The 18,568-nt window shown below is 36.2% G+C and overlaps 1 protein-coding gene across 1 annotated transcript in view; it reads right to left on the minus strand.

Annotated features, from left to right (window-relative positions):
• Positions 1 to 6,659: 6,659 nt before the first annotated feature.
• Positions 6,660 to 18,568, minus strand: part of NMD3 (NMD3 ribosome export adaptor) — a 32,246-nt gene continuing 20,337 nt past the window's right edge. Inside the window, exons 11-16 of the mRNA XM_020904645.2 lie at positions 17,991 to 18,136; positions 12,171 to 12,283; positions 11,317 to 11,389; positions 9,852 to 9,958; positions 8,495 to 8,565; positions 6,660 to 8,058 (exon numbers count right to left, since the gene is read on the minus strand). Of these exons, the coding sequence (XP_020760304.1) occupies positions 7,928 to 8,058; positions 8,495 to 8,565; positions 9,852 to 9,958; positions 11,317 to 11,389; positions 12,171 to 12,283; positions 17,991 to 18,136 (641 nt within the window). The 3' untranslated portion in view covers positions 6,660 to 7,927. The remainder of the gene's footprint in view (positions 8,059 to 8,494; positions 8,566 to 9,851; positions 9,959 to 11,316; positions 11,390 to 12,170; positions 12,284 to 17,990; positions 18,137 to 18,568) is intronic.

Genomic DNA, 18,568 nt, shown 5'->3' on the forward strand with positions numbered 1-18,568 from the left:
TACATATATATATATAACTGAATCACTTTGTTGTACACCTGAAGCGAACACAACATTGTAAATAAACTATACTTCCATTAAAAAATGGGCCAAAGATCTGAACAGACACCTCAATATATACAGAAGATACACCAGATGACAAATAAGCAATATGAAAAGACACTAATCATCTTTTTATCAACAGGGAATTGCAAATTACAACCATAAAATACCACATGCACCTATTAGAATAACTAAAATCCAAAAAGCGAACAAAACCAAATGCTAGCAAGGATGCAAAGCAACAAGAACTCTCATACATTGCTAGTGCCAATGTAGAATGCCACTTTGGAAGACAGTTTGGTAATCTCTTTCAAAGCTAAACACAGTGTTACCATAACAGCCAGCCATCTTGCTCCTAGGTATTCATCCAATTGACTTGAAAACCTTTATCAACACAAAAATCTGCATACAAAAGTTTATAGCAGATGTATTCATAATAACCAAAAGCTGGTAAACAAGATATTTTGACAGGTGAATGAATAAAGTACGGTACCTCTATACTAAGGAATATTATTCAACAATGAAATACACACACTAACAAGGCACCAAAGACAGAGTAACGTTAAAGACATGTTGCTAAGAGAAAGAAGCCAGTATATAAAAGGCTACATATGATTGCAATTACATGACACTCTGGAAAGGCTAAACTATACAGATAGTAAAGTGATTAGTGGCTCCCAAAGATATCGGGTTCAGGATGAATAGGTGAAGTACAGGCGACTTTTAGAGAAGTAAAACTATTCTGCATCATATTATAATGGTGACTAGAAGACATTATGCATTTATCAAAATCCATAAAACTTGATAGCACAAAACGAATCTTAATCTAAGAAAATTTTTAAAAATCATTTAGGAAGTCAGGGGATTAAATGCAGACTGTGACAAGAGATTCGAACTGTATTGCCAATACACAGAAACTTCACTGAAGATGCGCATGTGCTGAGTCAGCCATGTCCATCTCTTTGCAACCCCATGGACTGTAGTCCACCAGGCTCCTCTGTCCATGGCATTCTCCAGGCAAGGACACTGGAATGGGTTGCCATTTCCTACTCCAGGGGATTGTCCCAACCCAGGGTTTGACCTTGAGTCTCTTGCATCTCCTGTGTTGGCAGGCAGATTCTTTACCACTGGGTAAGCCACCCGGGAAGCCTATATCCACAGAACTGAATAATTAGATAAATGAATGGCAGATGAGAGGACCAGAGTTTTAGGTTTTTGTTTTTTTTATTTTTTACTATTGGAGTGGGAGTTTACAGATAAACAATGGAAGTCAGATGGATCCATGAGGTAAAAAATTAAGAGCTGGAGAGAATATGAACTCATATTTAGCTTAATACAGATATAAATATGTACAAATACATAGGTTACTATAAAAGCATTTTTTTTCAGTCACTCAAGGCCTGAAAGAAATGACACCCAGTAGCAACAAGCATACCTTGTGCCTAGACACTGGCTTTTAAAACCATTCTCCAATAAATGGAACCAGAATTTCTTGGCAAAATGGCTGATTCTAAAGCAGTAAATATACAAAATGAGTCTGCAGTACCATAATTATGGGGGCAGAGAAGGGGAATGTGAAAGGGGAGGGAGACAAGGAATGGGGGAAGGGGAAGTAGAGAGAGGGGAGGAGGAGAAAGGAGAGGAAAAGGAAAAAAACCACATATACAAGCCCAATGGGGTTGTCAAAGAAGACCAACCAAGAGAGCTACAAATTGCCCAAGCTAGAACAGCAAAGTACAGTAGTACGAGCTAATAACCTCAACATAAAGTACGTACTCATGAGTACTCACTGCTCTAAATAAATGACTGACCTAGAACAGCTGTCCCTGGGAATCGGCAAAGGGTTAGTTCCAGGACACCCCAGGGGCTCCAAACTACGAGGATAAAGGGCATAATATTTGCACATTGTACACACCATGCGACACACTTCAAATCATTTCTAGATCTATTTAAAATACCTAATACAGTGTAAAGTGAAAGTGTTAGTCGCTCGGTCGTGTCCAGTTCCTTGCGACCCTATGAACTATGGCCCACTGGGCTCCTCCTTCCACGGGATTTCCCAGGCAAGAACACTGCAGTGGGTTGCCATTTCCTTCTCCAGATCTTCCTGATCCAGGGCTCAAACCCGGTCTCAGGCATTACAGGCAGACTCTTGACCATGTGAGCCACCAGTGAAGCCCAATACAATGTAAATGCTATAAAAATCACTGTAACTTTTCCCCAAATATTTTTGTACAAAATTTTTTTAAAGTGAAGTATAGTTGATTTACAGTGAAACACTATACTGAAAGTGAAAAACAGAATGGTTGTATTGGCACAGAATGAACATAAGTTTATTGATTGTCTACCCTCATTGCTGATTTGGAGCTATGCTCGATGTCGCTGATCAACATCACAAGAATATTGTACTGCATATTTCTAGCCCCAGAAAAGATCAAAATTCGAAGTACAGTTTCTACTGAAAACACATCATTTTCGCACCATCATAAAGTTGAACAATCCTAAATTGAACCACCATAAATCAGTGACCATCTGTACAAGCAGCATTGCTACAGAAACTCAGTGACTGTCAAACCTACTTCTAATAACTTTGAAATATTATAGATCTTGTTTTACCAGAAGGAATCCTCCAGCATGCCTCTTTCCCAGGCAATAAGGCAGCTCTTTCAAAATACATCAAACTGATTATTCTCCTTAAACTACTTTTAAGTTCAGAGAGATAGAGAGACTGAGTTCTTACTTTCGTCAAGGCTCACCACCTTACTGCTCAAGTTAGTTTAACATGTGACAGAATTGATAAACTGAGAATGAATAGCCTACATCTGTGCTTTTTATGACACCATTTCCTAATTCCTTAATCCCTAGGATGACTCAACTGAGACTGGCCTATTTTTAAGTAAATTGGTCTATTTTTAGGAAAATTTGCCCCTATCATGAAAACAAGCCAAAAGCAGACTGCACAAAGGCCCTGAATAAGGGATACCCAAAACCTGCTCAAAGAGTTCCATTATCAGCATCCATGAATAAAATCAAATATATAGAGGAGAACATGTGAAAAGGACACAGAAGCCAGACTGCTGGCACACCCGATAGCCAATTACAGGATGTGAGCATCAAAAGAAAAAATTAACTCAGCAAAAGGAAAATAAATAATCTGATTCTTAAGTAGACAAAGGTTTTGAACAGCGATTTTATCACTTGAAGATATACATATAACTAGTAAGCACATGAAAAGATGCTCAACATAATAAGCCATTTTGCGTGTCTGTGTGTGCCTGCTCAGTCATATCCAACTCTGCAACTCCATTAGGAAAATGTAAATTAAAAAGCCACAAAGCACTCTATCTACTATCTATCAAACTGGTTTAAAAAAAAATGACATCAAGTGGTAGTGAGGATACACAGTAACTGAGATGTTGACACACTGCTGGTGGGAAAGCATGCGTGAGTGCTCAAGTCCCTTCAGTCACGTGACCCCAGGGACTACAGCCCACCAGGTTCCTCTGTCCACGGGGACTCTCCAGGCAAGAATATTCGAGTGGGTTGCTATTCCCTTTGCCAGGGGATCTTCCCAACCCAGGGATCGAACCCACATCTCCTGCACCTTCTGCAGTGCAGATGACCTCTTTACATCTGAACCACCAGGGAAGCCTGGTGGGAAACTTTCAAAAAGGCACAAATCAACTGGAAAACAGTTAAATACACAATTACTTTAAAGATCCAACAATCAGATCCCCAGTTACTTATCCAAGTAAAATGAAAACCTATACACAAATGTTCACAAAAGCTTTACTCCTAATCATCAAAACCTGGAAATTCAAATGGTGTGTCAACAGGGGAATGGATAAACTGTGGTACAACCAAACAATGTAACAGTATTTAAAATAAAAACTAACAAACTCTTGATATATACCACACCTTAGACAAATCTCAACTGCACCATGCTATTTGAAAAGCAGCAGACTTAAGTGACTACATACTGATTTCATACATAATGATTTCATATCATATATTTTGGAAAAAGCAAACCCTAAGGTTAAAAACTGTGGAAAATTCTGAAAGAGATGGGAATACCAGACCACCTGACCTGCCTCTTGAGAAACTTATATGCAGGTCAGGAAGCAACAGTTAGAACTAGACATGGAACAACAGACTGGTTCCAAATAGGAAAAGGAGTATGTCAAGGCTGTATATTGTCACCCTGCTTATTTAACTCATATGCAGAATACATCATGAGAAACACTGGGCTGGAAGAAGCACAAGCTGAAATCAAGATTTCCGGGAGAAATATCAATAACCTCAGATACGTAGATGATACCACCCTTATGGCAGAAAGTGAAGAGGAGAGTGAAAAAGTTGGCTTAAAGCTCAACACTCAGAAAACTAAGATCATGGCATCTGGTCCCATCACTTCATGAGAAATAAGATGGGGAAACAGTAGAAACAGTGTCAGACTTTATTTGTCTGGGCTCCAAAATCACTGCAGATGGTGACTGCAGCCATGAAATTAAGACGCTTACTCCTTGGAAGAAAAGTGATGACCAACCTGGATAGCATATTTAAAAGCCGAGACATTACTTTGGCAACAAAGGTCGTCTAGTCAAGGCTATGGTTTTTCCAGTGGTCATGTATGGATGTGAGAGTTGGACGGTGAAGAAAGCTGAGCACCGAAAAATTGATGCTTTTGAACTGTGGTGTTGGAGAAGACTCTTGAGAGTCCCTTGGACTGTAAGGAGATCCCACCCGTCCATCCTGAAGGAGATCAGTCCTGGGTGTTCACTGGAAGGACTGATGCTGAAACTGAAACTCCAATACTTTGGCCCCCTCATGCCAAGAGTTGACTCATTTGAAAAGACCCTGATGCTGGGAGGGATTGAGGGCAGGAGGAGAAGGGGCCGACAGAGGATGAGATGGTTGGATGGCATCACCAACTCCATGGGCATGAGTTTGAATAAACTCCGAGAGTTGGTGATGGACAGGGAGGCCTGGCGTGCTGCGATTCATGGGGTCGCAAAGAGTTGGATGCGACTGAGCGACTGAACTGAACTGAGCTGAACTGAAGGTTAAAAAACAGACTGGAAGTTGGCAGGGGTGAAGTATAGGTGAACAGTTTGAAAACAAAGGGGTAGCAAAGGGAATTCAGGGGAGTTGGGGAGGATGACAGGATTTTTTTTTAATTGTTGTGTCAATTATAAGGATCTATACATGTTAAAATTCAAAGAACTGTAAATCAAAGCATATGCTTCACCCTTTATAAATTAATGAATTTAAAAAGAAAAATCAAGTTAAAATAACAACTGCAAAGGATCAAGTCTTTTAATCCCTTCAAATAGAAAATCAACTTAAAATAACCCAAGGTCTGAAAACACCTGGATTAATCAACAGCATACATTTCCTGATGCAATGCAATGAAAATTTACCACTACATCTGGCGTAATCCTGCTCAAAGGGCTTAACATAATTTTGAGGAAATATCAGACAAGGCTAAACTGAGGCCACTCTACAAAAACTGGTTTAGACTCCTCAAAAATGCCAATTACACCTTTAAAAAAAAACTCAGGAGCAGGTTCAGATCAAAGAAGTCCAGTAAGAGAACTCCACACAACACAATCTTAGATTAAGGACTTTACTATAGATGGGATAAAAGACAAAATTTCAGTGTAGTTCACTGATTAGATAACAATATTGTGGCAATGTTAATTCTCTGATTTTGATTACTGCACTGTGATTATGTAAGAAAATTTCTTGCTTTGGAGAGGAAAAAAAACAAGTATTTAGGGCGTTACTCATAAATGGCTCAGGAAAAAAAACATAATTTAAAAGACAAAGAAAAAAAATAAGGTTGTGTTTACATTTGGCAAATCTGAGTGAAGGGTTTCCAGGAATTCTTTGTACTATTCTGCAACTTTTGTCTGAAATTATGTCAAAATTCAATTATTTTTTAAAATAAACATCCTTCAGGCTAAAAATAACAGATCAAGTTATCTAAAGGTAAGAATCACCATGAACACATTTAATAAATTAAGAGTCATGAGAAAGCTCTTGATACTTACTCAAAACTGATCACCGAACGGTGTCCCAGCACAAAACCTGAATTCTGGGTTCCACTGTGGCAAGGAACTAGCCTGATGCTGTGAAGCATCTTAACTACTGAAGCAACTCTCCGCTCGACTGCTTCCCTGCTCATCAAGGGCCTTCTGCCTATAAAATAGTGACCTGACATGCAGATCTGGCTATAAAAAAAATCACATTGACTTAGAAATTATTCGTATTTATAAACTGGGTTATAAATCAGGTTTCTGTGGTTCTGATTAATACCAGCATTTCCCAAATCATATCAACTCTGGGACATCAACAAGAGCATTTTGGGACCCATAAGCCTGGGAACTATCTTCTAAAATGGCAGATTTAGCAAGGCAGTATAACTGTGCACACTCTTGGCTAACAGCTTTTCTTTTAGCTATATTCCATCATCTTGTCACAGCCTTCTTTCAACCAACAGATTTCATTACTCATAAAGACACAACATCAAAACAAGTAAGAAACACTAATTCTATCTCAGAAAACTGAAAGAAACTTAAATACGACACAAACATAATCACTTCAAGGACACAAAAAAGGGGGAGATTGTTTTTATTTTCATGCTTTTTAAAGTCTTGACATAGAAGAGATAAAGACAGACCACGGGTAAAAACTTTAAATATGCAGACAGAAAAGAAGTCACTTTAGAAAGAACAAGGCTTTATTCATAACTTTAGGATTAAGGAGTCAAATCTTAAATAGGAAAGTGTTCCATTAAGCACTTACTCAACTTCCTTATTTAGTGATATATATAGAATTTATGAATTGGCTCTTAGTTCTGGCATGCTTAGTTATCTTGCTTATAGAAATAGGATCTTAAAACTTCATTTTCGGAACACTTTAAAAACCAAACCAATGCCTTGCCTTCAAGGATATGAAAGGTATTTCCTATTTAAATCTGATTCATAGTTTTATAAAGCAAGATCACTTATATTATTTCATCATCCATATGCTGGATTCTAACATCCTTTTTGATGGTGATGTGTTCAATGAAACAAACTTATAAAGACAGAATTCCTTCTCAATTTGTATACCAAAATTTTAAAAGCAAAATCCTTGTAGAGACAGGAAGACATTTTTATAACATAAGCAGCTACAACACTAAGCTGCTGGCACAGACCAAAACAATTAAGGAATAAATTATTATTTAACCTTTCAATACTCTGTTTGCTATATAACTTGTAAATATTTTAAATATAGCTTCTTTTGCAAAAAAAAGTAAGATTATCCCCAGCTTAACAGCTTTTGAAGATGTAAATATTACAAATTAAAAAAGGTAACCTTCCTACTGAATGTCCAATTATAAACTGAACCCCCAATTTTCCTATCCCAAGGATATAAAAATGATCTAAAGTAGATTAAAGTACCCTACAAGTTCATATTGAAAATGACTTTTCATATGCTCTTCCACTAAAGCAATCAATATAAAAAGAATGTAAAAGCGCGTTTAGTGCTTGAAGGTTTAGGTAAGCTCCAAGGAATCACAACTTGCAAGCTTTTAAACCCAGAGCTATACAGTATGTGGAAATACTAATGTCTCATAAAAAAAGCAAGCCAATAAACTTCTATTTGTAAATGGCCTAAATTTCAGTAATAATTCCATTCTCCATAATTTTTTATCTAAAACTTCAAAGCCATCAACTGTTTTCAGTTCTTCAAGTGAGCAATGGAAATAGATGCATTTATTAAGGTTTAAAACTAAATTTCTCTTCTCTCACTGTGAAGGCATAGACAGAACAGAAAGTAATAGTATTTTGTCCAACATCCTGACCCTACAGATGTGGAAACCATATACAACATGATCTCATGTCATCATCGATTCACCTTCACCACCAGTAGCATCTTGAGAAATGTGAAGGTCTTCAAGCATCTCAGCCAGACTAATTCGAGGTGCTCCTTCATCGTCTGTGTCACTTTCCACAGGAATGGTTGAATCTAAGACAAAATATAAAGAGAATTTCAAATAAATACAAATATGGAAATATGCAAATACCTGCCCTCCCCATCATTACTACTATTTAACCGTATTGTATCTGTAGCACTTATATCACATCCAGAGCAGGCATTTAAATATACATTGAATGACTGAACTTGCATAAATGTATGAACAACTATCCATTTGTATAGGGGTCAGCATACTGAGGGATCATGCTAGGATGCAAATTACATAAATGTAGCAAGGTAAACAATATTTTACTGTTGTGAAAGTTTGGGATTTTCTTTTAGGGGAAGATGGGTAAATGTTTAGAGTAGTTTTAGAACATATAGTAAAAGTCGTTTATGGAATCGAAGTTTAAGATCTCAAGATACTCATACTGCAGTAATTATTTATTTACAGAAGATACAACTTAAATACTCCTTATTCACCAACCTCTATAAATGTTCACATTTTTTCTAATTGCTTCATCTTCTTCAAGATCTTCAAGGAAATCTTGGTATTGCCTACAGAAGGATAAAGAAACATTTAAGTATCTCTCCTTTACCAAAAAGTATGACGTTAATGTCTTCTTCATTTTCAGCATTACAAGGTAAGTGTGTTCCAAGTATTAAAATCTTTAGAAATAATAACTGAAGGTCAAATATGGATCTTAAATAAATACTGACAGGTTTTTGAAATATATTTTCCTTCAAAATTACCTGATTAATAAAAAACAACACACATTTGAATATAAGTGAAAGTCACTCAGTTGTGTCTGACTCTTTGTGACCCCAATCACTATACAGGCCATGAAATTCTCCAGGCCAAGAATACTGGAGTGGGTAGCCGTTCTCTTCTGCAGGTGGTCTACCTGACCCAGGAATCAAACCCAGGTCTTCCACATTGCAGGTAGATTCTTTACCAGCTAAGCCACAAGGGAAGCCCAAGAATACTAGAGTGGGTAGCCTATCCCTTCTCTAGCACATCTTCCTGACCCAGGAATCAACCAGGATCTTCTGTATTGCATATGGATTCTTTACCAACTAAACTATCTGGGAAGCCACACTTGAATATAAGGGGACATTAAATATAAGACAATGAGAAGACCCCTTCATACTTTACCCTCTCCCCCCAAAAATGTATAGCCAAGTTGAAATACAAACATTTTTAAGACTATAGATGAAACAGTCAAATACATATAGTATCTATTTAATATTATATATTTATACATACGTACTTATTTTAAACTACACTGAAACTATTTTTTAGAAATACTGCTATCTCCCACTCACATTTCAAGACACTTCATTTAAACTTTTCATTTTTGTAAATATCAATATTATTAATGTCATCCTTAAGGCCACTCTTCCAATCATCCAATAAATTTTTCTAGAACACAGCATCTTCATTTCTCCTTAAACTGAAAACAGCATATTTGGTATCAAAGAGCTGTTTTCTTTTACACTAAGTCATTAAGTACTCATTTGCTCTCTGTGATATCCACAAGGTTATCATTATATCTTGTGGATTATACTCTGGACCCACAAGAACTCATTATATTTTGAAATGAATCATCTAGAACAACACTGCAATTGTCAGGTCACAAATTAGGAAAAAATAACTAGATCTATGGTAAAGATCATTATATCTGCTCATCCTGATCCAAACAACATATTGATAGGAAAACAAAATTAATATTGAGTGCAAGAAGCAACCGTGTGCTAACTATTTCTTGATGATATAAAAACCATAAAGATTTATCAGAAGGATTTCCTTTGAGACAACACAAAAAGTATAAACGAAGTGGGACCTTTCATCATCTGTATCCTTGTTTTCTTTATCTCTTGCAAGCTCTTTCAGTTTCCAGTTCCTACGACGCTGACGTTTGGTACGGTCATAGCTCTTCTTGATTAATACCTACAGAAATATTTGCAAAATTACAAAAAATGAGAACTAAGTAACAGGACCTCAGAAGCCAATAAAATTTTTTAAATGAAAAGATTATGGGAATGTCAGAAAGACCGCCAACTGATGATAGTGGTTATACCTCAAAAGAAAGGAGTAAAGATCAAGAAGCAGTGTCAGAACTTTCAGCATTTTTATTAATGTACTTAATGTTTTATGAGAATGCATTTAGCCTTATGAGTGTAACTGCTAAATTTACTGAAATTTTCCAGTGACCGAGACTTTTTTATACTAAAAATTTCATGTTTCTGGTGGTTTTTTCCTTCTGTTACATCGAAGTTCAGTTTTCCGCTACCATTCAGGTAAATCATTCTGAAACATTATCAAAGGAAGACAATTTTTCTCCCTCATATTCCTACTAATAAATACTTATAGACTACATATATATATTCACAACTATATATCCTGGAACAATTTAATAAAGTGGAGATAAAATAATTTCACAAAACCTTATAAGACCATTTTAATCTTCTCTTTATGACCTCTCTGAGAAATACCTATTTAGACTTACACCTAAACCATGTTTCTATTTCCTAATTTATTAATTAATAAAGCACAACTGGGTGATGAGGGGAGTCCTTCTTATGCCATGACTTGCTTTCTGCCCACAGCTAAAGAGATCAAAATTTATTTTAAAACATTAAGTTAAGCAAGCAGGAGTTAGCCTTTCACATTTCACATTCACTGTTGCTCCTGAGTCTTATAAACTCATGTTAAAATTTAACAATTTTTTTTTTCCCGGAAGTAACATCCTTTCTTTCTCTAAGACTTAATACTGTGAAGATTATTTTCAACTAATAATTTTATTCAAACCTGAATGATGGTGTTAACTTTAAATGCCTTCTTAACAATACATGAGGGACTTTCCTGGCAGTGGTTAAGACTCCACGCTTCCACTGTAGGAAGCAGGGGCTCGATCGCTGGTCAGGGAACTAATAAGATCTATATGAGCTGCCGCCAAAAAATGAAGGAAAAAAGCATGAAATAAACTGAGCCTAAAAGAATGAACAGAATAAAGGTCATCATTCTTAGCTGTAAATTTATTTTTGCTCTATAGATACTGTCAAGCAATTTGACACAATGAAAATTCGGTAAGAGAAAACAAAAAACTCAATAAATCTTGGATTTTGAGATTATCAAAGAATAATTATCTTACATAAAGATTTTGCTATTATAACTTAACTGCAATTTCAAAAGAAACCTCTAAGTTTATTATTTTCAAAAAGTGTGATTTCGTGCATCTTCCCCATAACAGTTACATTAATCCTCATCAACACAAGAAAAAGGGGGGCGGAAATCTAAAGCCTTACCACATCTGGTACTCTGTCTGATTTCATTTTGTTGACATACTCATCATTTAAGTTACAGTTGACCAAATCAAACCTGAAATGCAAACAATGAAACAATTAATGACACACTTACTCTTTCCATGTTGTTTTATAAATGATCACCTAACAGTTCCTGCTAAGATCAAGCATTCAATATGCTTTCCCACTTCAGAAGTTGTGTGGTGAATAGGCTTCTACAGATCATAGTAAAGATAAAAATGCATTCAATCTCTGAGTTTCATAAGTCATCCACTATTGCCCACCTTACCATACTCTTGTAAAAGAACAAAACAGGTATCTGTCAGTCTAATGTAAGGATTCAGTTAGATGGCTTCATTTTATTCATAAACAACAAAAACAAAACATCCTTCATTCTCCAGTAAAATGAACTGAAACCCCAAGAGCAAAAGTAATGTTTAAGGCAAGCTTATTAAGTTCCGCATCAGAATGGGCTACCCTATGCCCATAAAGACCCCTTACATATATAGCTGCCATATTTTAAAAGTGTAATTTATTTTAACAACAGCATATGCCTAACAAAAAACCACCTGCTCCCCAAAAAACTATACACATAATCTTATCATACAATTTCAGGGATCAATTACTCAAAATCTTGTAACAAATGACTCTAAGATAATGGCCAAAATGGAATAATTATAAGCTTCTGTCCAATCAGTAATTTAATTTATTTATCAATAATAAAGTGAGCTATATGGCTCCTAAGAATTCTTAAATTATTTTTAGGATAAACAACTTTATTTAGATAGCTTTGCTGGCTCCCAGAGAAAATCTGCAATGCTAGTGGGCAGTTTAAAATAATATAAAATAATACAAACCCCAACACCAGGTCTCCAGGATTTAGAAGATGTCCCAAATGAGTGCGACAAAAATACTGTTTATCTGTATTCATTTCAGATGTTTTCTGTACCCAGACTTCCCCGAGGGTATGCTTAACAGGGAAGAAAATGAACTCTTCAATAATCTAGGCATAACTTACAAAGCATCTCATAGAAAAGTTAATAAATACAATGTTGATTTTGGTTTCTGATTTTCATTTTAAATTAGAAGTGTTTGACTTTCCAGACCTCTGAAACACTGTCAAAATTAACCAATTACTGAACTATGAGTAGAGAAAAACTCATAAGTAATTCATAAAATGAATATTTTTGTTAAGATTTTATTCAAGGCTTCTAGAAAACATTAACACTGTCACCTAAAAGCAGACACATATGTCGATCTTTCAAAAGAAATGTATTCACAGGGAGATCACCCAACAAACACTGAGCAAAAAGAATAAAGCACGTGTGTCTGTGCGTGTGCTCAATTGTGTACAACTCTCTGCGATCCCGTAGACCATAGCCCTCCAGGCTCCACTGTCCATGGGATCTCCAGGCAAGAATACTGGAGTGGGGTGCCATTTCCTTCTCCACAGAATTTTCCCAACCCTGCATCTCCTGCATTGGCAGGTAGATTCTTTACCACTGCACACCTGGGAAGCCACCTACTAAAAAAGCAGGGGAATCTTCATTTAAATACAGCAAATATCTTAACACCTTATGTTTTACACATAGGGTTAAAAACACCAGAGTTCATAGAAAATAATCTAACAATCCCAGCAGCACCACTGCCACAACAGCACCCAAATCTTCATCAAATTAATTTTCTGAATGTCTACTATTTTGAGGCATACCTTTTTTAAAAATCTATCATGGAAACATCATCTCAAGTTTGAACTTTTTAAGCAAAAAACCACTAAAGGCCCTTTCCAACACAGAATTTTATAAGCAATTGTAAATGACATTTCAAATTTCCTGGCTGAATTAAGTAGAGCCATGCCAATACCTTTTACTAACAAAAACAAACCCAGGTAAAACGGGATTCAGAGCAAAACACTAAGAATTATAGATAAAGAATCTCAAAGAGTTAAAAAGAAGGGGTAAAGATACAGGAAAAAAACCAAAGTTAACAGACAGGTCCTGGATTTAGGGGAAAACTGGGTGGGGAAAGAAATAAAAGCAAACTACCAGGGAAAGACTAAATTCTAACAATGTATTTCCTGAAAACAAAAAAAAACATAATATCTAGCTTTATATGTTGGAGAGGAAGTGGTGGTGTTTAAATGATAAGTATTTGCTCTTAAATACTACTTTCCATAGTAGAAGAAATCAGACTGACATGCTTGAAGAAATACCTGATTTCAGATATTGGGGTAAGAACTACACAATGTGATTTTAGAACACCTAAATGTTGTGGTGTTATCCGAAAACGTAAGGATGCTTTCAAAGACTTTACTTTAAAGAAAGTCATGTCAAAGGATATAAGAATATACCTACAGCTATTAAGAAACTGAGTCAATAATTAATAATCTTTCAAAACAGAAAGCATCAGGCCCTGATGGACTCACTGGTGAATTCTAGCAAACATTTAAGGGAGATACACCATTCCTCTAGAATCTTCTCCAGATGGTAGAAGCACACGGAACACTTCCTAACTCAATGACAAGCCCAACATTACCCTAAAATCAATACCAGACAGACATTACAAGGAAGTAAACTACAGACCAATCCCTCATGAACATAGATTTAAAACTCCTCAACAAAATATAAAAGAACTGTACACCATTACCAAGTGGAATTTAACACATGTATGCAAGGCTAGTTCAACATTTGAAAATCAAGTTAACGGAGCCCATTAGTCATTAACAACATGCTAAAAACAAAAAAAAAAAAATCATACAATGATATCAATAAATAAAAAGCATTTGACAAAATCCAACACTCATTCATGATAAAAACGCTCAGTAAACTAGAAATAGAGGGGAAACTTCCTTCACTTGATAAGGAGTATCTATTTAAAAATTACAACTAACATTATACTTAATGGTCAGAAACTTGGCGCTTTCCCTCTAAGATCAGGTACAAGGCAAGGATGTCCCCTCTCACTACTCATTTGCAATACCCTACTGGAAACCCTAGCTAATACAAAAGATAAGGAAATGAAAGGTATATAGACAGGGAAGGTGAAAGTAAAATTATCTTTGCAGATGACATGGTCATCTTACACAGAAAACTTAAATGGACCAAAAAGCTCCTGAATATATATAGAAAGGTTACAGGATACAGGGTTATAAATGAAAGTCATTTTCCTGTTACCAATATAAAAAATGATAATTGAAATGTTAAAACACCAATACTTAAGTCCAACAAACTGTGTATAAGATCTGTATAAGGAAAACTACAAAACTCTCATGAACAAAATCAAAGAACTAAAACAGAAAGATGTTACATGTTCATAGACAGGAAAACTCAATATTGTCAAGATTTAAGTTCTGCCCAACTTGACCTACAGATTTATGCAATTCTGATCAAAATCCCACGTTAAGCCACAGAGGTATAATATACAACATAAAGAATACAGTCAGTCATACTGTAATACCTCCGTATGGCGGCAGATGGTAACTAGACTTACCATGGTGAACATTTCATAATATTATGCAAATATCAAATCACTTGTATATAGAAAATAAACTACTGTACATCAACTACATTTCAATTTTTTAAAGATCCCAATAAGATTTTTTTGTGGGTATCTACAACTGACTTTAAAGTTTAAATAGATAAGCAAAAGATCCTGAATAGTCAGAAAGATTTTGAAGGAGAAGAATAAAGTTGTAGGAATGACACTACCTAACTTTAAGACTTACTATACTGCTACAGTAATCAAGGCAGTGTGGTACTGACAAAAGAATAAACAAATGGATCAACGAAACAAAAGAGAGTCCAGGAGTGTACCCACACAAATACAGCCAACTGATCTTTGACAAGGCAGCAAAGGCCAAACAATGGCGCAAACTCAGTCTTTTCAACAAATGGTGCTTGATCAACTGGATGCGTGCCTGCAAGTTGCTTTAGTCATGTCTGACTCTTCGCAACCCTATGGACCACAGCTTGCCAGGCTCCTCTCTCCACAGGATTCTCCAGGCAAGAATGCTGGAGTGGGTTGCCATGCCCTCCTCCAGGGGGTCTTCCCGACCCAGGGGTTAAACCCATGTCTTCTGCAACTCTTGCACTGCAGGCAGATTCTTTACTGCTGAGTCACCAGGAAAGCCTGATCAACTGGATATTGGCATGCAAAAAAAAAAGTCAATCTAGACAAAACCTTACACCTTCCACAAAAACTAACTCAAAATGAATCACAGACCTAAGTGGAAAACATACAACTATAAAACTCCTAGAAGATAACAAAAGAAAAATATAGCTGACCTTGGGTTTGGCAATGACTTTGTAAGTAAAACAAAGGCATGATCTATGACAGAACAGTTGATAAACTGGACTTCATTAAATTAGAAACTTCTGCTCTATGAAAGACAGTGTCAAGAGAATAGGAAGATAAATTATACTGGGAGAAAATATTTCCAGAAAACACATCTGACAAAGGACATCATCCAAAATACATAAATAACTCTTCAAACTCCAAAATAAGAAAAAACAATCTGATTTAAAAAATGGGCCCAAGACCTTAACAGATAACTCACAAAAGAAGACACACAGATAGCAGATAAGCATGAGCAAATACTCCTCATCATGCATTATCAGGGAAATACAAATTGACAATGAGATACTATCATATGCCTATTAGGATGGTCCAAATCCTAAACATGGATAAATCCAAAATCCTGACACCGCCAAATGCTGGTGAAAATGTGGAGTAACAGGAACTCTCACAGACTGCTAGTGGGAGTGCAAAATGATACCATCACTTTGGAAGGCACTTCGGTGGTTTCTTACAGAATTAAATATGCTCCTTGGTATTTACACCAAAAGAAGTTGAAAACTCATGTCCACACAAAAACATGCAAAGGAATGTTTACAGTAACTTAGTCATAACTGCCAAAACTTGGAAGCAACCAATATGTCCTTCAGTAGGTAAATGAGTAAACTGGGATATCAAGACAATACTTTGCATTACCAAAAAAAAGCTATTAAGCCAAGACATGGAGGAAACTTAAACACACATTACTAAGTGAAAGAAGCCAATATAAAAAGACTATACAGGCACAATAGGAGAAGACCATATGACATTCTGGAAAAGGCAAAACTATAGAGACAGTATTAAAAAAAAACAAAAAAACAGTGATTGCCAGGGGTTAGGAGGGAGTAGAAAAATGCATAGTCAGAGCACAGCAGGTTCTAAGGGGAATGAAAATATCCTGCATGATGCTGTAATGATGGATACATGTCACTGTATTAATACATTTGTCCAAACTCATAGACAGTACAATACTAAGAGTGAACTGTAATGTCAAATATTGAATCATTTTGTGTGATTATAACACGTCAATGTGGACATAAATTGTATGTCCATAAATCTATTCATAAATTGTAACAAATGTACCACTCCTTTGGTGGGAGAAAGGCAATGACGATGCAGGAGGCTACCAATGTGTGGAGGCAAGGGGTATATAGGAAATCTTTTACCTCCTCTTAATTTTGGTATGAACCTAAAACTGTTCTAAAAAAAATCTTTATCCAGGCGATCTTGACCCAGGGATTGAACCCTGGTCTCCTGCATTGCAGGTGGGTCCTTTATCATCTGAGGTACCAGGGGAGCCCCTCTGCCACCCACCCCCACAAAAAAGTAAAAGTTATTAAAAAATAAACTTTTTTAAAGGACAGAAACTGTTCTGAAGAGGCTGCTACTGGCTATATTTGAGGCAATCTGAGTAGAAGGGAGGGAGGCAGCGAGGGAAGGAAGGAGGAGGGAGAAGGCAGGAACAAAGGGAAAAAAATTCAAAAATTTCAACGGAGTTATCGGGCTATCAAACAATCAAACATTACTTGCCTCTTGATATATCACAAAAGGTACATATCATCACCTCTGAAATGTTCTGACCAAAAAAGAAATTAACCTAAATTTAAATGAGACTTCAGATCCACTTTTAAAAGAAATATAAGAGACTACAAAGCAAGTTAAATAACATCATGAGGAAATGAGAATATAAATCCACAAAATAAATGCCCTAGTTGCCTTAGAAAGTTGGTATCATAAAAAAAAAAAAAAATTAGAAAAAAAGAGCGGGTACTATTATTAATATTTAAGAGGTACAATATTCAAATTTAATGCACAGTCAGTCCCCAAATACGTACTGGTTTGAACAAACCATAAAAGACACTTTGGGAAAAATAAAGAAATTTGGCAAGCTATATAGTTGATATATATGATAATACTTTGATTATGTATCAAATGTTTCTAGGTTTTACAGATACATATTGAAGTATTCAGTATTTATTGATAATATATATATATTTAATTCAAAATGTCTGAAATTTTTTAAAAAGTGAAAGAGGGTTCAGCTTCTCATTTGCTCCTTCTATACAAAGAGTAAAAGAAATACTTTTTCATAATAACATTTTAAGATTAAAGAGAAAGAATTAACTTACCAGACAGTATATGTCTGATAGTTCTCACCACAATGGCCACGTGTTAAAAGCAGATGGCATACAAACACAAAACGCATTTTTACCTGAATGTGGTGTCAGCTTATTTGGAACCACATTTTGGAATTACTAACAAATTTAAAAAAAAAAAAAAGAGTGAGAGAGGGGAACTAAAACAGTAAGTCAGGATTAGAGGAAGGTGAACAGGATGGAACTTACCTTTTTTGATATCATTCCAGCACCTGCACTGCGTTTTATATCTCGGACTATGCTACATTCCATAACAATAAACTCCTCCAGCTGTTTGGGATGGCATAAACTATTGAAGGGGTGACTCCAGAAGGTGTTCCCATCAATATCTGCAACTAAGAGGAAACACGAAACATCAAAGAACAAAAGAACTGAAGTATTTCAAAAGCCATCAAATGTGTTAACGAGGAAGAAGCTGATACAGTGACTGTGGAGCATCAGGTCAACAGAAACCAGAGTGGCAACTCACACTGCAGAGGACATCATTCATTCCTACCCATCAACCCCAAGTTTCCCAGAGAGTAAGAGAGATACCAGGTGTCAAAAACATGAGCGCCGAAAAAGTGATGCTTTTGAACTGTGGTGTTGGAGAAGACTCTTGAGAGTCCCTTGGACTGCAAAGAGATCCAACCAGTCCATCCTAAAGGAGATCAGTCCTGGGTGTTCATTGGAGGGACTGATGCTGAAGCTGAAACTTCAGTACTCTGGCCACCTCATGCGAAGAGTTGACTCACTGGAAAAGACCCTGATGCTGGGAGGGATTGGGT

This window comes from Odocoileus virginianus, chromosome 4 (genome assembly GCF_023699985.2).
Source record: "Odocoileus virginianus isolate 20LAN1187 ecotype Illinois chromosome 4, Ovbor_1.2, whole genome shotgun sequence".
Lineage (NCBI taxonomy): Eukaryota > Metazoa > Chordata > Mammalia > Artiodactyla > Cervidae > Odocoileus > Odocoileus virginianus.